The 21,144-nt window shown below is 40.2% G+C and overlaps 1 protein-coding gene across 1 annotated transcript in view; it reads right to left on the reverse strand.

Moving 5' to 3' along the window:
- magi3b (membrane associated guanylate kinase, WW and PDZ domain containing 3b) overlaps positions 1–18,421 on the reverse strand; it is a 122,424-nt gene extending 104,003 nt beyond the window's left edge. The window contains exon 1 of the mRNA XM_085353435.1: positions 18,115–18,421. Within this exon, the coding sequence (XP_085209561.1) occupies positions 18,115–18,421 (307 nt within the window). The remainder of the gene's footprint in view (positions 1–18,114) is intronic.
- Between the last annotated feature and the right edge of the window lie 2,723 nt (positions 18,422–21,144).

The raw sequence follows: 21,144 nt of genomic DNA on the forward strand, positions 1-21,144 counted from the left end.
CTCTTCCTCCTCTCATTTGAACTCCTCTTCCTCATTGGCCTGCTCCTCTTCTTCCAGGGCCAGCTCTTCTCCCTCCTCTGCATCAAATTCCTCTTCCCCTGACTCTGCCTTCATCCATTGTGTTTGTTTGGAACCTTCAGCATACTGTGCACTCTGAACTTGCTTTTACATGTGGGTACAGCATTAGCAACAAGTGTCTTCAATTTTGAGTCATTGTGTGTAGTGAATGACGCCAGGTGTGTTCCCTGTGTTCAAAGATTGGTGACTGTGGCAAGCATTTTGCATCACATGGGCTTTCATTTGAGGATATGAGCAGAGTTGTTTTGCAACATGTGTTTTAGCAAGGAAAAATGTGTTTAGATTTATGAGTACAGAGGGTTGTGTTTTGTGAATTGTGTCTTCATGTGACATGTGTTTATGGTACTGGAATATGGTGGCTACATTTAGTAAATGTGTTTAGACTACTGGTCATTTGGGTTACAGGATTGGCTGTTGTGTTTTAACATTTGAGAAAAACTGTAATACAACCTAAAAATTCAAACTGCAGAGGTCTTCCCAGGGCATCTGACTCACAAATATAGAGATATAAGTCTGCAATGCTCAAACCAAATGGGATTTTTATCAATATGAAAATTGGATTTTGTTATTTCTTTTCACAAATCTCTCCGAGTAAAATGTTTACTTTTTCCTTTTTTTTAGTTTGTTTTTTTAATGTATTTTGGGGTCTTCAAAGGAGCAAAATTAACTTGACTGACAAAATGAAACCTATCCTTGAAAAAGGATCGGCGCTTTATGACGGACATTCACAACTCCTGACAGTTCACTCAAAAATAAATATATATTTTTTCTTCTGGCCTTTTCTGTGACTTATCCATGCCCAGATTTAGAGATAAGGTACACATTTCTGCAGTGGTTGTCTTGAGTAGAACTGAAAAGTACTCCTTGCTTTGCGGTACTCCGTGTGGTGTCAGGGAACAGCGTGCCTTTTCAAAAACATGACCTGGTTGAGCCAAAAAACAAACATATCCACATATTCTGTTGTACGCAGTTTCATGCAGGAGCTATTATCTCTTTTATCTGCAGCCTCACCCAAACAAGAGCATCAATCTACCCATGACGAGGGAGTCGAGTTAGTGACAGCGTGACAAGATGGGAACGTTAATGGTATGCCATCTCAGCTTAGCTGTAATGTTGTCTAACCGATGACTTCTTTCAGTTGGTACATTCAGATTTAGAGTTTTTAAAATGTATTTTACAGATTGTTAACACTAGAAGGCGTCTGGCTCCATCACATTCAGTAAACACAGACATTTCTCGAGGTGATATCTCAAATGATCTCAAACCTGGGCATCCTATACCAAAAGGAGCGTTACAGGTCAGAGGATCTAATTGGGGTGAATATATATAACCGACTTGTTGAGACAGACAACAATGCTTTACGTTTAAATACATTCATGAGAACTGCGAGACATTATGCAGCAGGATTCTTCACGCAAGGCTGTTTCTGTGTTTTGAGGAAGAGAGAAACAATACAAGCTTTCCAACTCATTCTTTTTTTGTTAATTGAATATCATATGAAGTGTAAAATAGAAAGGAGTCTGTAATTTGAGATTCACTTAAACGCAAGATTCGATTTCCCTTAATTTAATAATGCTCAAAAATGTATCCTCATAAGTGATTCTATGCATTATTGAGTATGACAGCACCAAACAAGGAAACGATGGGTCTGAACACTCACTTCACAATATCGGAGAGAGCTAAAAATGTCATTTTCATCATTCATATTTTAAATTAACTTTTAGAAGCATTGCCTCTGCTGGTCTCCAATCCAAGAAGCCTTTTCTGTTTTATTAACTGTTCAAATGTCAGCCTGGAGACAGCCACAATCACACACTCGCCATAATAAAATTAATATCGCTCTTGTCAGGCTTTGGTTCTCATTTCAAAATAAATATTACCCATCACACTACATAAGTTATGTGAAAATAAACCTCAGCTTGATGGACAGCTGGACTGCCTTTTGCCGACTTCCATCTTCTACCACATCCAACCTAAAAGTTTTTTGTGTGCGTGTATGTGAATGGATTTGCTTGTAGGTACATTCATGTGTGGGTGAATGCCAATGGCAGGCCTGCTCAGCCAGGTATAAAAACAGTCATCCAGACAGACTGGGGCTCGGGGTCAGAGTCAGCCATGTCAAAACACAAACTGGCTCAGTCTGTTGAATCAGAGGAGAGATCATAATGCCACACTGCATCATCTGGCCTGAAGCGCCAAAGCGCAAACCCATCCCCCAGTATGAAAACTAACAACAACGTCTGAGGTAGTAAATAACTAAGCTTAACAGAGATTAGCATCCAAAATTTGACCTATTTAAAAGTTAGTTTTGAGGTTTACAATTATTCATAGGGAAATACAAACAACAGCTTAAACAATTACACAGTTAATGCAAGTGAGTTTAATTTTTAAGAATTTTTTTCTAGTTTTATTTGTTTTATATGACAGTAAAAAGAATACATTTAATGTCTGAACTGAATGGATGGTAATCAGGTATAGTCAAAATAAGATTATTTCCATATGCAGTAGTTCATATTTGGTGGTATAGCTCTTTTCTTGGATCTTCCTACCTTCCCAATGTATATAAACAAGAATGCTTGAAGGCAGCAGTAAGACAACAGATATGACTGAGTAAGACACAGTATGAAAGGTGGAGCTGGACTGGATGTGGGTTTCAAAGTGGCTTGAAATGTTCAACAACAGTGAGCAGACTAAAAGAACTTGAATAGCAAACTTTATCAGCTGAGCTATCAGCTGCTGTGGGTGGCATCAGATCAGTTGTGACCTGCCTGATCTAACGGCATCTTTGATGTAACGGTGTTACCTTAAATGTTTGGAGAAAAACACATTTTTTTACATTACGCACATCACTGATGATGTTAGGCTGGAGCGTATGTTACCGTGTATCCCATCTGCATCTGAATAAGCAGGAAAATAAACTGAAAATCAAGACACTTATTCATTATTGCAGCCCTGTAAATATGCAGCTTTCTGTCGCCTGATGCTGTATCAGTTTATACAATAAAGTCTTTTGTTGGTTTCACTGTTGTTCGAATCCCCCAACTAAACAATTGTTATGTGAGAAACCTAACTCCTCACTAAGTGCGTCTGCAACACAACAGGCCCGGACTTGTGCAGATGATGAGGTCATAAACAGAGAGGCGAAACAAAGAGGGAACCAACAGATCTGTATCAAAATTTCAGAGGTATAACCACAATTTGTGACGCATCACTGGCATAGCGCACACAATTGCAGACACAGACCAGAGTGCAACGGAGCAGAGAACAGCTAGTCCTTGAACAAAGGAAGAAAGTTAGCAGAGGAGAATGCTCCATTTTTACTTTTTATTGACCAATTTGCTGCACAGGCAGGCTAAAAGCCTGTCAGCAACACCTGCTTTCATGAACACAGAGTAGTGATGATTGCACTCACGCTTAATGCGTGCTATATACAGAACTGACATGTTATATTTAGTGCAAACAACTATATGATTTAAAGTTTGTTTCAAATGCGGGTAAATCAAAGATGTTGACGCATCCCAGTGTGAAAAAACAAATCCTCAAAGCTCTCACATACAGTAAGCAAACAAAAGGGAAGCAGCAGCAGCAGCAATGATGTCAAATTAGATTTTGCTCTCTTTTTATCCACACTGTTAAAACTATTTCAAAGGCTTAGTCTTTTACCTTAGAAACAAACTTTTATGTTGCTAGCTTTTATGTTGTCTCTAAAACAAAACAAATGCCCTAGAAATTTTAAACCTGTTCTGCCTAATTATGGTTACTTAGTTTGCAACAGCTTTGTAATGTGATTTTTTTTTTCTCCTTTTAAAATACTGGGCAGTTTCATCTCTACAGCTTGAATGCTAAGGTTTTTCTCCATCCACAGACACTGTGCAAGCTTGGATTTTAAATAATTTTATATAATTAATTTAAAAACAGCCACTTCACGAAAGTATGTTTCATATTTAAATAAGTCTAAATTAGATGTTGATGGTCATTGTCGCTGATGGTGTTTAATCCTTAAACACCTCAAGAAAGCTTTCAGCATTCTCAATTACTGTCACCCATAATGCAGAGGTACATGATTATGCTTTTAATCCAGTTCAGCTTTTATCACACCATTAAATATCTCTATCAGTCTATATGTACATGTTACAGACAGACAGACATTAATAGATAGATACAACGATTGATACATAGAAATTCATATTAACAAACTATATAAAGAAGAAAGTAAAGCATTTTTAAATGTCAGTGTTTTATGTGTCAGGGCCTAGTAAAAATAACCTCTCTATTATTTTGACTTTTAAAACTATAGCTATTGTACTCTGTTTCAAATGCTTAGAGAGTGTTGAAATAAGAGGTGATGCAAGACAGTGGTAAACATCCCCATGTCCTCAGTTGCTGGATATACAGTTTATAATACACAAAAAACTCCCAGTTTAATATTTGATGCTTCGATTTGTTCAGTTATATATATATTTTTAATTATTTGTATCCTAACTTTTGCAGAAACAGAATTGGTCTTATAAATGGGTTTAAACATCCTTATCGGTGTGTTGTGGTCATCTACAAGTTCAATCCTACAAATTTTCTTCACATTTACAATAAAAAGAGAAAAGAGAAAAATATTTCAGTGTTATTTCCCTGCAAATCTGACAGAGCTCCTCCAGCAGCAGCTGCTATTATTCTTACAAACTGCTACAAAGTCACATTTTTGACAGCGGTTGGTTAGAGAGCCTGAAAAACACAACGAGCTCAATGTTAATCAGCACAAGCCACTCTTGATTTTAGTTTGTTAATCAACTGTGAAACGTGTTCTATATATAATCTAATACAAACACCCTTGTCTTCCTACTTCTTTCTGCATACAGTGAGGGAAGTGGCATTACAGACAATGCCAGCCAAACTGGTTGCATGAATTGTGGAAAATGTAAATCATTAATGGCTGATGCATTAAGATACGTTTTTAGGATGAATTACAACTTATTGTAGAATCAGAATTCTTCATCTCAAATGCTTAAAAATCACCACATGGCTGTGTTGATGGTACGGTTACTAGAATGGGAGCACCTGCCCCCCTCATACCAGTACCAAAACTGTATATTATACAATAGCCTTAACCACAGCTGTTAACAACCATCGGCCATCTGTCCTTCCTCTGATGCCCTTCATCAGCCAGTCAGGATGACCGTGCAAAGCTGTCTGTAATCAGATTAGGCAGTGACTGGGTAACTGGGCCTTTCACATCCACCCATCATTCCATCCCACTGTTAACAACATCTGCGTCATGTGGAGCACCACGTGCATGCTGCGAAAGAGACAAATTAAAGTGCCAATGGGTGTGTGTGCATGTACACAGAGAACCAAAGTAAAGCAGATCTCCATTAACAGGTCCAGTGTTGTTGCTTTCACTGTTCATGACTTGATAAAACACATGCACACGCAAACACACACACAGACACTTACACGAGCATGCTTCAGTCTTCCCTGCCTTTGCAGTTGTAATCCAGGTAGCTGGCAAGCTGCCATCTTTGCTTTGATTAGGTAGCAGAGGTGCAACTTGAAAAATGGGATAAAACTCCTTTGGAAAAACAGGATTTTTTTTCCCATCCAGATGGCTGGTTAAGCATTTCAGCAACAACAACCATCTAATTAGCCCAGTGATTACTTATGTGATCAGAATGAACACAGGGGAGACACAAAATGAGACTATACATCAATTAAAAACCAAACAGCAAGGATGGGCAAGACAAACGTATTTTGCAGTATCACTGCAGTTTAATAATACTGTCTTCAGTGATGTACTTTTTATTCAGGGCCTTAAAATTATACTGAGGTAACAATAAATAATTTGTGGTGATAAGCAGTTGTGAGGAGATTATATCCAGACAAACAGTGGTATTACAAGGATAAGCCTAAATAACAGTCTTACAAATGATTGCATTCTATGGTAAATTATGATCATATTTATTACCCAGTCTGATCTGAAATCTAAGAGAAGAGAAGAGAAGAGAAGAGAGTGGTCCCCAGCTTTAACGTAATTTATCTCCATATAATTACTGAATCAGAATCTAACAGGTCTAATCTAACATCTTCACTTTCTGGGGCAGTATGTTACAGAGAAAGCAACACTGAGTCAAAGACGAACAGAATGCACTTAGATTATCTCACTCTTGACAGAGAAGCACAAGATATGGTGCATTCTGATGATTAGGTGCGCTGAGATAACCCTGAGACACAGAGCGCCTCTTGCTGTGAACCCTCTGGGAGCCGACATGTGCACACTTCACCTGGTAAAGGGCTCTACAGCCACTCAGATACTGCCTGCCATGGCCTGGCCTGATCCATCCTGTTTCAACACTAATGTCTCATTGGCATTCAGTCACACGCCTGCAGCGAGCAGCGAATGGAAAGCTTGGCACTAGCTCACCGCTATTAAGATTCTACAAAGCCAGCCGTTCCCCTGCCGCCACAAGCACACAGGGAATCACACAGCCAAGGAATAATAAAAGAGCTGGGGGAAGGATAAGCGTAACAGCTGGGCCGCCAGTCACACAGCCAAGATACAGAGACAGGAAAAGGATTTTGGTATAAAATTTAAAGCTCTGCTATTCATAAAGTTTACGGGGTCATCGGCTTGATCCTCAGACTGCAGTACTGGCTAATGAAAATTATATACTCCGAGTGGCCAAATCACCAGTGTAAACACGTAATCGCACTTTCCCCAGTCACCCCCTCCATCCCACCCACTGTCAGCTGCAAAACCATACCGTGACCACTTCATGATGAGCCATATTACTGGCAAGCCTCCCATCATGAGCCACAGAGAGAGCAACCCACTGGCTCATCACCCCTGCCTGTTTATGTCAGCCTATCAACATCTCCCCAGAATCATAAGCTACTTGCTAATCACCCTATGAAAGAGCAGACTAATTCAGATGTCAAGGCCCATTACCTGTGAGCAGTCTAGAGGTGACCTGAGCCCCTATCTTGCAGTGATAAAACCCCATTTTGAGGATAATGCACATTTGTATAATAGGAAGGTGGGAAGTGACACGTTGGCTAAATGTGCAATCACTGAGTGCAGCTGAAGGGGGTGCAGAGACAACTGCATGTAGCAATCATTGTCGCATAAAGATAACGTCCTTCACGCGCTGGGTCAGTCAGCGGCCGTATGGCTGCCGTGCCTCTGGTAAAATAAACAAGCCTCTCAGTCTGAGTGACTCCTCACCAGCCATCTCCTCTAATCTGCTGACACTGACAACGGCGATCCTCATGCAAAAGATGATCCAAGCCACCGTCACATCCAAACCTTTATGTTTTTTCCTCTAATTTAGTTTCACATTTGCAGGATGTGACTGATGTACTCAGAAAATAATAATAATTTTAGTGCTATCACATTACAAAAACTATCCTTTCAGGATTTATTTTAATTCCTGGTATTATCCTGTAACACATAGGTTTCTCTGGGTTCTAGGAGACAAAATAATAGCAGTGTTTTAGACCATTTTATGATATTATTAGGTAATGGTGCTGTCTAACAAGTATCTGTGCATTTACTGTATAAATAAACCACGGTTCATTCGGAAAAAGAGCAATGAATGACAGATTTCAATTTCATGTACCGTAGTAAATAAGGCTCATGGCCATAGTTATGGGGAAATAGGAGCAGAGAAAAGAGTTCTTTACAAAGCAGGCAGAAGGAACAGTGGGTAATGAGGCCAAATAGGATGCAGGTCAAAGCAAAAAATGACCATTTTTAGTGCCTATTATTCTTCGTCTACTCAGTCAGCAGTAAAGCCCAACTCCAATTGCAAATAATTTGTTACTATTGGGGCACAGAAAACACAACAGATATATAACGTGATTTTATAACCCCACAATAAATACATATTTATGGGGCCAGGATTAGAATTAGTCATTATATCGCTGTATGAGCGCTAACAGGCATTTAAGAAGACAACAGAGTCTTTAATTGGAACAGAGACTGAAGGCAGGGAGGAAGTGAAATCCCCCAGAACCTTACAAAGATAAAAAATATCCCAGAGGAAATTGTAGATACTGTAAACACCCAAATGCTATTTGTATGCTTTATGGCTTTATGACCGATGCTATTGTAAGCGACTGTAGCAAATTCAATTAGATACACAGTTATACAGTGTAGAAAATGCAACTTCTATGAATGTTTGCTCTTTTTTTCATACAGGATAGATTTGAGTGGAAGTAATCCTCTCTGTATTCCCTGCCCCTGTCTCTCCCAAACACATTAAACAGTGCTACTATGACCCTTGTCCACCACTCTCTGCTCGCTTGGTATTATATACAGTGGGGAAAATAATTCTTTGATTCCCTTGGAATTTTTAACTTTTCTCCCTTACAAAGAAATGAACACTCATGAACAGATATCCTGTCTCATTCCACTAAAATGAAACATGACTTTTCATTTCTTTGTGTAGTCAAACTTACAAAATCAGCAAAGAATCAAAGAATTATTTCTCCCAAGACATAACTAAAATAGTTTTCTTCCATGTCAGCTAATATATTCAGGTGCAAAAAAGACAATTTAGACTCAATTCTTCAGAATGTATCAGTAACTTTGCCACAATACCCATTATACAGATGTGTATTTTAGTTAATGTTAATCTTTAACTGAAAGAAACCAATAATTCAAAGGTGGTTGTTTATAATTCTGATGAAATTAACTAGAAGTTACAGTTTATCAGCCACTTCAACCACCTCTGCATCTCTCAATACAAGCCTTACTGCAAAGATTTGTATACACACTGTACATTTCACATCCTGCACAGCAATCACCATGAAACACTCTTTATCACTGATCTCAAAACACAGAGTTCCAGCCTTAAACCATCTAATCAAGAGACCTGTTTGCGTTGAGATTGTTGCAGGTGCTAGTGGAAAGTGTTACAGAGCAGCACCAATTTGATTAAAGTGGGAATAATGAGAGGGCTGGAGACCAGGAGTCATGCTATGCCTTTTCACTGCATCCTCCAGCTTTACACTAATACCACAAGATGCCACGCACTTACACATGTACACGCACATGCACAGTGGAGTATCCCGCTCTGGTATAAATGAATTATTGAGGACTTTGAGTAGGGGTGGGAGCAACTTTACGCTTGTTTGTGTTGTAGTCACATTACGCCTCCTCCCACCTTCCCCTCGCCAGCTCCCCCCTCCTCCACTCCCACAAACACACTTTGAGACATGAGAGAGTGGGCCCTCATAGGATGCTATGGGATCTTGGCAGCTCTGCTTTGCAGTAACATTATTAGAAAAATGGTGCAATACTGCTCTGATATTGCTCTTGATATCTTACATTGCCAAAAAACAAAACTACCATTTGGTTTGGATGCAGAAAAAACACATTTGCCAAAACTTCTTGTGATTAGAGACATTAATTTACCTCATATAATTTAAATAATTTTCAAAAAGATATGTGCATGCCCTTTAATGTCCAAAAAGTTGATTCTGTTCATCTGGACATAGCATTTTCAGTGGGAGAAACGTTTTGTCACTCATCCAAGTTACATCTTCAGTCTCAGCTGACTGCAGGTTTCCCCAATCTTATAAACAGTACATTTGCATAATGACTGAAACCAGCCCACTGAAGGAACAATGGGCTGGGAGGTCACCTTCATCCTAATTATGCAAATTCTCATGACCATTGATCAACAACCACTGATCAAAGACCACTGATCAATGGCCATGAGTACCATTCACAGAGAGTTGGGGAATGGCTGCAATCACAGCATTGTAAGATGGTGAAAGATGTACTCTTAGGCCCCCTCCTCTCTGAAGAAGTCACTTGGATGAGTAACCAAACGTTTCTCCCACTGAAAACGCTACGTCCAGATCAACACAATCAACTTTTGGAGATTTACTTACCTGGATGATTGAGAATGCATCAAGATGCCCTTTAATGATTGAGAAATGTAAAACTAGAACACATCTACAGCATCATCATTTTAGATGTTGCTTTTTTAAGTTTAGTTTAAATAACTTTATTTTATGTTGGAAACTTCATTAATTTCTTCTCCCTAACAGGGTCTCACATTTCTTGGTGTTAAGTCTTTAGGGAAAAATATGAATATGAGGACAAATTCAGTGTTTCTGTAAAAAGTACCTATTTAGGCTTTTAGTGAGAGAGTCTTACTAAATTTAGGGATATATATTCCATATATAGTGGCACACGTGTTCACAGTCCACACGGGGGAGGGTGGCACACCCACAAGCTAGCTGCCTCAGTACGAGCCAAGGATCAAAGCAGTAAAGAGGAAAATTATAGAGTCGAATGAAAAAGAGAAAGGAATCAATGTCATGTTGTCTGGTGAATTTTTTTTAAACATACTGGAAAACTGTATTACTGACATTTGTTTTGTTATATAAATCTGTTGTGCCTGCTTTTGTTTGGGAATGTAAAAAAAATATGCCAGTTAAAGGTTAGTGTATAAAAACTTGTGTTGAGTTAATTATTTGTGCCTTCTTCCAAAAGCAGAGCACTTTATTTTCAGCTATTTCAGTGAGAGAAGAGCCTGTAACTTGTGGGAAAACTAAAGATTTTAATTTCTTTTATCATAAAATAATATTTTCCATTAAGAAAAAAGTTATTTTTTTCTTTAGGCTGTGAGTTTTAGTTCTTAAAAAGAAAAATCGAATCTGCAAAATCGGTACTGGCAGGACAAACTGTAAAAAGAAAAAAGAAAAAAAGGAATTGGCTAAGAAAATTGTAATAGGTGCATCTCTAAAATTAATGCACATCATTGTAATCTGAATTTACAAAAACACATCTCTCTCTCTCAGCCTGTCTCTTTCTCTCTGCATGAGTGCTTGCGTGAGGTAAGACAGCAGCACTTCACTACAAACTTGACAGCTGCCTTAGGCACATACGGGAGATGGTTGATGAGAGTCACAAAGGACAAACAAGCTGTATATCAGCAAAGTGCCTTGTATGATGATATAGTGTAAAAGGCCAAACGATACAAAAAGCAGGAATGGGTTCAAAAACAAAAATATTAATTGAACGAAAATAGACTTAGATAAGAATTTAAAATAGTTTGGGCAAATTTGAAAGATTATGTCTTAAAGCTTCACCTATTTGTACAACATTTTAAGAGACAAAACTCTTATAGAAATATATCCATCTTATGCAAAAGTGAAGAGGGAAAGTAAGTACAGAGGCAGCAATAGAAATTAATGAGGCATTAATGAGGCGAGGTTAGAAGGTTGACAATATTCAAGGCTGGAGCAGCACTCCTGCTAATTGTCATACGCAGGTGCTGTTGCAACTGTCTTGTATTTATTGTTTGGTTGTCTTGCTCAAATGTCCCTGTGCAGCACCAACAGAACCACGCTAGCTGATAAACATGGTGATATGCTCGCAGCATAGTGGTATTAAAACAACAGGATGGCTTGAGAAAAAATTGTTTGCTGCTGTGCTTCTCACTGGTAGAGGTTAAGTATCGCAAGTGTCAGATCATCAGCATCTGATTGGAGTAAGCTTTAAAGGGTTCTTTGTCTTATATACCTTTAAATAACATTTAAATTAGATTAGTCTCTCTGTCAAAACCACTTTTCTTAACTTGCGTTAAACACCATGCACAAGTGGATGGTGTTTAACCTTATTATACATAAGGGTGGTTATTGCTATAGCATTTTAAACACAGACCCCACATGGTCAGCTGTTTAGGTTCAAACTAATATCATATACATTTCAACAACAATGTGATGGTTTGTCATGGCTGGCATTTTCAACCTGCTAACTTTGGCAATCACCTGACTTTGCCTCTAGAACAAGGTCCAATGTTTTTTTAAACGTTAGTATCTTAATTTGTATAAGATGGTATAGCACAAAAACTGTAGGAACCAATAATTTCATCTCCCTCAGGATGCAGTGTAAAAATTGATTCTTTAAGCTTTCGTCTAGCTGATTTTTTCTCTTGAGTTTAAACCTCTCTCCCCCAACAAGAAAAAGCTTGTGCATTTAACTTAGAACAGGTGTTATTGCAGTGGAGTTTGTGACAATAAATACACTATTTGTGAACCCATGCATCCATCCATTCATTCAACCATCCATCCACCCATCCATCCACTGGCAGCAGGTTAAGCAGGGTATTCCAAACATTCTCCCCTGCCACATTTTTCAGTTCCTCTCGAAGGATCCCTGAGCATTCCCAGGTCAAGCGGTTCTGGGTCTACTCCAGGGTTTCCTCCCAGTTTAGCGTACATGGAAAACCTCAAAAGGGAAGCACTAAGGAGGTATCCTAACCAGATGCCTGAACCACTTCAGCTGTCTTCTGTTGACATGCAGGAGCAGCATCTCTAGAGATGTTTGATCTCTGTGACATTAAAGAAGTGTATCAACCAAAACAGCCGTACAGTGTCCAGCATCTCAGGGTGAATCTCATCCAGTCATAGTGTCTTACTCCCAGGGAGCTTTTAAACTACCCCGGTGACCTCTGCCTCCTCCACATCAGACATTTTGGCAGGATGTACGAGTTCCTCAAAGTGCTCTTTCCATGGCCCAACAATATTCCAGTCTAGGTTAGCAGTTCTCCTCCCCAACTGAACATGCCCTAAGCCAAGCCCTGTTTAACCTTCCTGAGTTGTTGGCTTGTTTATGGCCTGCTAAATATGCTCCTCCACAGTCTCCACCAAACTCCTACCACACCCAAGTTTTTGCTTTCGCAACTCCTGAGGATGCAACCCTTTTGGCTGATGCTTCAAGAAATCCCCCCAGGCCAACCAAGCCAGTAAAACTTTCTTCTTCAACCTGACGGCCTCCTCACCACCCGCGTGCACCAGCAGGTCCTTGGTACCTCAGGATGACCTTAGAACAGCAGGTCTTGCCAGCAGCCTCAGTAATGGATATTTTAAACATTGCCCATTTGGATACTAAGTCCCCACCCACCTCCAAGATGTCATAGAAATCCTTCCAAATATGGGAGATAAAGACCATACAGGCAGGGACCTGCACCACAAGTTCCCAGTTTGAGTTTTTCAAGTCTATCTAACAACCTTTCCCACCATCTGGACCAACTCACCACTATGCAGTGATCACCTGACAGCTCCACTCCTCTTTTCAGTGTTTAAGACATACAGCTTTGGTTCAGATGACACAACAGCAAAGTCGATCACTGAACTTTATCCTACAGTGCTAATGGTATCAAGCAGATTTCTGAGCCACTTTATGCTTGATCATGGTGTTTGCTATATTCACCAATACCTAGCATAGAAGTCTGATAACAACATAGTGACTGGAGATCACTCTTTTAATAGAATCATATCAATAGTGAAAAGATTCAGCTCCATGACAACTGAGCAACATCAAGAAGATTTTATAGCCGTTTTTACACATGTAATAACAACTCCATTTGGATCAGAAATTGAACAGTCTTTTGCCTGTCAGCTCCTTAGTACAAAGTCTGTGTGATGTCCGACTGCACCCATGTGGCAATTGCACAGGTAATTGTCCAGTGAATTCACAGCAAGTGGACAGTGTTTCCTTCCTCCTGCCCTATTCTATCCAAGCAGCACCCTGACCTTACCAAACTAAATACTTCCTGTAGTGAGAAATCCTTTGAAAGAGCCTATTTCCAGTTATGTGCTACAACTGAGAAAGGGCAACTTCAGACATATTCCCAACCCTATTCTCCCAATGATGTCAGATATTTATTGTATATAGTTAAAAGAAAAGCTATGGTAGTAGCTAAAAGCTGAGTTCGGCTTAGTTTGTCCATAGTAGGTTTTAAAAAACTTTCTCTAAGTAACAAAACCCTATTTTAGCTTTGTATTTCCATGTAGCATTTCAGACTTTCCAAGTCAATTCAGAACAGAATGAGAATCAAAGTGAACATTATGCCGGCTTTTGTTGTCGTTACAGTTATGTCGCCATTGTTCAGTTGTGAGTGAAAAATCTATGTGCTGTTACCACACAGTCATATATGGCAACAATAAAAACATACACTGTGATAATAACCTTTATAGACTCTCTAGAGGAGTGATTTTTATATTTCATTTAAAAGAACTGAAAACCATGGAAACCTGTAAAGTCAGGGGAAAAAACAAGAACTGAAACATTACAGCCTGCTTTAGAAAACAGCAGTAATTAGGTACAAACATGAAACATACTATAGAAAACCACAGCTAAGGTTCTTTAAGCCCATCCATTTGAGGATAGTAGATCTGTGATGTTTTTAATAAATTCAGAAGGAGCCAGCAGGCTGGCTGATGCAATATTATGCTTATATCTCATATAAGTGTCCAGCAGAGATTTGTGCAGTTTCATTTTCTATAATCTATCATCTGCATTACCTCCATTTTAAATTATTAATGAGGTCAATGAAAATTCATCAGTGCCTACAGTTTATTGCATGTATCAGCACAACTTTTTCCTCATTAATTCTTTTCAGCCAACTAACGCCAACGTGATTAAGAATATTTATTTCCAATAAACAATACAGTCAGGTATTTATTTGAGATCCTAAAGCAGGTTGCACAAAGTATACAAAGCAAAACAACAGGAGCAATGAAAATCACGATAGAAGTTTAGAAAGTAATGAAATAATCACCAAAGCGTTGATCATCCAATAACAGATCACCAAGATCAGTTCCCAAGCCAAAGCAGATTAAAAACACAGCTGATGTCTTACTGAATCTGCATAAAAACACTCATAATCAGTTTCAACTCAGTAAGAAAGTGCTATTTCAGCCTTAAATTACGTTGTTACATGTCCTGTTCCAAAGGAGCGGTGTGCACAGTGGCTCTCTGGCTTCATTCAGCTGATTGTCAGAAACATATCTGAGGCAAGAACAGATGTCTCCAGTTATTTGACCAGGCTCTCTGGACTGATGTATTCCCACTCTCACTCAATCCCTCATTTTTTGCAGCCAACTGCAAATCTCTTTGCAACGACAAAGCATCGCCTGTCAGGAAGATGATTCCATTGAGAGGCACTTTCTGATATGAGAGGTGCATTAATGTGATTAACCCACACTCATTATTGCTGCTTGATACAGGGGCTTAGGGGCTCATGTCACTGTGTATTTTTCTCTATTGGCATCAACAGCAGGTAAATGGAAAATGCTACTGTATGAGTAGAATCAGGTAAATCAAACTGTGATCAAGAGCAGGCAACAAAGTGTTATCAATAGCAGAATTACTGCAGCTTTGTACAAACTCAATTATGTAATTTGGGTTCAAAATTGAAAGACAATAAAGAACAAAATTAGCCTCTGAAACTCTGCAGCTTACAGGAACAGATGAATTAAGCTATTTTGCAGATGTGATATGTTCCCATTATCAGAGGAACAATTAAAAAATATTGAAATCAATTAAGATAAAATGAATATCATTTCCAAATCAAAATAATGTTATTCACACACCCCAGAGATGTTTGAGTATTTCACTCAATTACCATTTCATTCAAATAAACCTGTAATTTGGTGACTACTGTTAGATTGCATGACTATATGTATTACGTTTTCCGTCTCCAACTGACGTAGACGAAGAAGAACCAGGGTGCATCAATTTTAAAGCAAGGCCTTGTTTACATGCGTTTCATACATTCACATAGCTAATCTTAGTATTATAAGACAAATGAAGGCTTGTTGCACTAGCTCCACTGTGTACTCCAATGTGAAATTATTCATTTGATGCCAGAGTCATCATCTATTCGGCTGCACAAAAATGGTTACAGGTTGCAAGTATGTTTGATTGCACAGTGACTGAAGCTGCAAACATATAGGAGGCACAGCAGAAAATAACTGTGCAGCGGAAAGGGAATTCTGGGATGCCAATCATAAAGCTTTTCATCAGACATCTTTTCCGCGCTTTAGCTGGGGGTACGGGCAAAAATAGATTCCTGTTCTGAGCGCAAAGCTTCTAATAAAGGCATCTCCTAGCTTAATCAAAGATACCAAATGGGCACATCCAGCTTGTGGCATGTTGTTAAGCCTTAGAAAAGGCATAGTATGAACTTTGTTATTGTAATACCAAAAGGCTATGCATGTGAGGATGTATGTGAAAGAGACTTCTAGGCAGCCTCTAGAGAATATACTATAATGCACCAGAGCAAACTATAGAAGACTACTTGAAATAGTTTCTACAACTCTTTCAGCTCACATTCACTTTTCGATCAAAGGCTAAGCGAGACAAATCCCCCCACAGACGAGGGGTATGTCTCCCCTCTATCATTTCTCGCATCTCCCCTCTATCATTTCCTCAAATTCCCATTTCTGTCTTTGCACCTCTGTCTTCCCTCCTCACTCTGCCCCACATGTCAGCTTTGTAGGATGCCCATCAGCTCCAGAGGGCAAGACAGGAAGAGCACAAGAAGAAACTGGGAAGAGTATAGTAGAACATCTGGTAGTCCCAGGGACTCTGTCCACTAATAAAGTGGCTTAGTGGGCTTGCTAGTAACAGCTGATCTAGGCCTATTTCCTCCATCAGAGTGGAGAAAATCCACTCGCTAACTCAATTATGTAAGAGATGTGAATTAAACATGAAGCTACCTCATAGGAATGTATACACACAACACAGATGTGCACAGATACATAATACGTAACCATACAATATAAGAATCCCATCTGTATGCTGATGCCGGGGGGCTTTGTGAGGTCTTCTTTGCTAAAGGAACAGTGAAGAGCATGTTAATGAATGAGCGTATGGGCATCTAGGTCAGACTTGTAAGGATGACAGTGAAGAAATATGTGACAAGGAATTTTGCCATCTTTGCCACCTATTACTTCCCTGTGAGCTTTAAAGACCAAAACAGCCTTGCGTGGGAGTCGAGCCTGGAGCAAAGGCAGAGCCGATTTTCTCCCCGTCTCCCTTCATGTCTCTCTCCTTTTGCTTTCCTCTCTCTCCCACTGTGTCTCTCTCTCCTGGCCTTGCTCTATCATTCCTTCAGGCCCTTTATTAATCATCCTTGGTTAGTGGGGCAGAGAGCATGGTGTAAGGAGCTCTGCAGAGTGTAAAGCCATGAAATACACACACCTTCATGTGCATTCACACTAACAGGCTCTGTATTCATAGATCTAGGCAGTTTTGCCTTTAATCTTTTACTTATAAAAGATATAAAACATTATTAATTTAAAAATGCTGAAACACTTCTAAGGATGAAAACACTCACATGCGCACAGACACACCACAAGTTTGCATGTGCACACATACAGCTGATCTTCAGGGATTCTGGCCTGAGGTCCTGAGACTCAGCTGCTGCTGCTGATGTAACCTTTTCAACAGCCTTAGTAGTTGTTGTTTAGACATTCTAGCTCCAGCATGTAGTCAAAGTAAAGTCATCTCCCTCTAACTTAAAACCACAAAGCTGCCCCACCAGTGTCACGAAAACCCTTTACTTCAGGTTGGGTCAGAGCCACAGTGCAGCAACAGCAGCATTACCAAGCCATCCCAGCATTAATTGGGATGTTGAAGCAATCATCCTTAGAAAGCTGGATGGGGAATGATGGGACAGTGGGATAAAACACAGAGCAGTTATCCACACCAACTTCTGTCCAACGGGCAGCAAATAAGCCTGAATAATGGGTGGCAGTAATTAGGCCTTCTTTCTATGCATGTAAGTGCACTTAGCTTAGAAGCTACTGGGCTGCATTCCATTATTACCATTATCACTATTTGCTCTCCCCGAGAAAGTGGTGGTCGAATTGGCCACTTAGATGCTCCGAGACAGTAGGAGATTTATAGTCTAAGTCTGGGCTGTCCTTTAAGAAGTGCAGAATTATTTAGCTGCGGGTAGACAGGGATAGACTAATATTTTTTCTTTACCTTTCTGATTTATTTTGAGGTGGTTAATAAATGTTTATATTGTAAGTACCAAAAGAATTTAAAAACTAGTTATATCAATGTTTGTGTAGTTGTGATGATCATCAATAATTAGTCCTGCATTACTTGGTGTACATACGCATGTGGGTAGTTAGGGTTAGTGTGTGTAACCTATCAAAACGCTCATCTTACAAAAACAGAAACTCGAGTTGCACACCAGCAGTAGCGATGAGGTTTGAAAGTAGTGGACGCACCTGGTTTGACGGTCTTTAAGCGAATCGGTTCCCGAAAGTGACGAATGACAGCCAGTGTGTCCCGGTTTGTAAGTCCACTGACAGGCGTCCCGTTCACCTCCAGCAGAACGTCTCCGTAGTAGGGAAGCTTCCCTACGTGACACACCAGCACGTCCAGTTTCATTTGGCCCAGGTAGGGGAACTGTCCAAGCTCTGCTCCTCCGAGGACCTCCACCACGGAGCCAAAGTCTCCCAGGTTCCCCCATGACACGGCGCACTCCACCACTTTAGAGGACCAGTGTTTCTTCTTCTTCAGTGTTCTAGACATGGTTGTCCCCTTTTCAAATAACTAACAATCTAACTGGTAGGAGTCGCCTCGGCTTTTTGTTGTTAAATGAGCGCGAAGTGATGCGGCCTAATAAACCCTCGTGAGTTATTCTCGCGACCTGCAGGGAATTTCATCTTCTTGACATTTATGAGGCTTATCTTCACCCGTGAATTTGCCGCTGAGCTCTGTCATCCCACGGGCTTATGCTCCGGTGTGCGCACAGTTGCCTTGGTTTCAATAATTCCGAGCGCTTTTTGTGCGTAAAACAGGAGAGTTGACTGCAGCGATATGGTTAACCAGAAGATAATCAAGGTTTTATGCTTTCCATTGCTTCTCTGGAACCATATCCGCGCTTTCCTTCGTCTTGTAGAGGATCCTCAAAACGTGAAGTAGTAATAAAAATATAAACAGAGTATATTTTTACTTACTCGGCGATAGATCGTGGAGTGTCAGACGCTGAAATTTAGTGCGTCAATGAGAAATCCCTCATACCTGTGGGTAGGCTGAAAATAGACGGGCGGCAGCGCTTACCGGTTGGCGGTTTACGCTTTTGAGATCCAGCCCATGATGACTGAGCTGAAAGACATCTGCGAGCGTTTGTCTGCTACAGGTTTGAACACACCTGGCACCGTCAAGAGAGATGTTGCCAAGCTCCGAAACTCCCCTTTTACGCTCAACAGCAGCAGTGTTTTCTAGACTCTCAAGCTGGCTCCATCCTCTGGTGTGATGCGGTACAACATAAAATGGAAATTTAAAAAAAAAAGAAAAAATGAGAACTGAACAACATAGGCTATTGTACCAGAGCAACAACGATTAGAGTAACCTGATGTCATCTTAGATCCTGAAAAAACGAACAAGTTCAGCTTATTTTCTATATAAAATGAGACTCGTGCTGTTGTATTTGGTGGAATAGATGTGTCATATCGGACTAATTAAAACGCACAAGCATGTAATCCTAATATTAAGCATGCAAAATAAATTACATCTAATTGTGACCCTGCGTTCGTAATGAATGAGTTATGCTTGGGGAGGTAATTTTTGGTCTCCAAAATTAACGTCTACACTACGCCACCTACTGATGTAAACAGTTCTGCACCAGCACCTTTAGGTGCATTTTTCACAAAACACAAACTACAGGAGAGAGTAGACAAAGTAGACAAAGAACTGACAAAAATCAGAAAAACATGAAATGACTGATTTCATTTACTTGTAGAGGCAACAAAAACAGTATTACAGCACATCTTGTGGTATAAAAAAATCCTTTAAGTCATTTAGATTATTATCATATAAATAGCTCTGCTGCTGTAAACCTGACCTTTTACTCAAGAGAAAACTGCACTCCCACCTACATCCAGCCCCGCAGATTCCATCTTCAGAACATGGGTTTTGCATCATACGTTTACATAAAACTAGGTGTTTTGATATACACTATGAGAGAGTATAACACCTCCTTTGTCTTTAAATGTTGGATTTAAATAGACTGTATGTTGATAATACAGTGCAGGATGTTGCAGACGTGGTTTAGTGTAGGTGTAAAAGTACATTAAAGCTTGCATATGTTTCATTATTTCTGGGGATGAGTAGCTGTTGTTTCATGGCATATTGAAAACCTCTTCAAAACATCTTCAATACAGTGTGACAAATTTTGACAGTTTGGATGTGTCAAGTTTTTTTGTTTGGTTGGTTTTTTTTGCCTGTCCCGTTTGGCTCTTTTGCCATCAGAATTATTGTCTAAAGGCGAAGAAAGATGCCCAACGGATTTACTTTACCAAATGGACCATCCCAGCCTTGCCGTAATGGTCTATTTGATTCACCTTTTATTGTTTATTTTATTTTATTTTCACTTGCTAAATACGGGACAGATTTGACTGGGGAAAAGAAAGGGGAGAAAGAAAGAGGGAAAGAAAAACAGCGGGGAAGAGGAACGGTGATAAAGGGCAAAAAACAAAAGCAAACAAAACAAGCAGAAAAAAATACATATATCAATCACCTGGATCACCTGTTGAGAAAGAAAAAAGAGAAAACAAGCAAAAGAAAAAAAGAGCAACATAATAAACAACATCACGATGATATATGGGAATATAACAGTAAATACTAAATATTAAACATTATTGTGCAGCACGTAAGCTCGACAGCGCACAGTGTGCTTTGAGGTAGGAGCCAAAAAGGGTGTAGTTTGTGGGTGTGATCACCCGTCTGTACACCTGTGAGCATGAACACGCTTGTTTTAAAAGGTTCCTTCATGTAATGATCTTCTAGAGGGTGTGGGGGGCCACAGCCCCGTCCTCCAGGGCATGAAGCAGGTATGGAGGAGATCAAAACTCCAGACATCCAGAGGCCCTCAGAACACAAGAGACCAAGGAAGACCAACAGAGGGGCAGCTGCGCCACTGTCCCAGAAAGAGCTGAGGAGAGTCCCAGATGAGGGCTCACTCAGCAGCCGCGGAGCAGAAGCCAGGGGGGGTTGCAGTGACATGCCCGTGAGCTCTGCTGGCAGCCAGCTGTGACAGAGTGAACGAGCCCCAGGCCGAGAGGCTGAGGGCACCCCACCCCCGAAGTGGCCCGAGCGAGCCCCAGGCTCCAGGCCCCGATAAGCAGCCACCAAGGAGTGAGCCGGTGTGTACCTGGACGCCCACCCCCGGACACAAAGAACCACCAACGCACCGATGTCTGAGAGCATCTGCCACTGGCAGGGGAAGTGGTGGTGGGGGGAGATACCTTAGA

The sequence above is a fragment of the Diplotaxodon limnothrissa genome, linkage group LG5 (genome assembly GCF_057381915.1).
Source record: "Diplotaxodon limnothrissa isolate DT_005_m linkage group LG5, D_limnothrissa_male_GT1.1, whole genome shotgun sequence".
In the NCBI taxonomy this organism is placed as follows: domain Eukaryota; kingdom Metazoa; phylum Chordata; class Actinopteri; order Cichliformes; family Cichlidae; genus Diplotaxodon; species Diplotaxodon limnothrissa.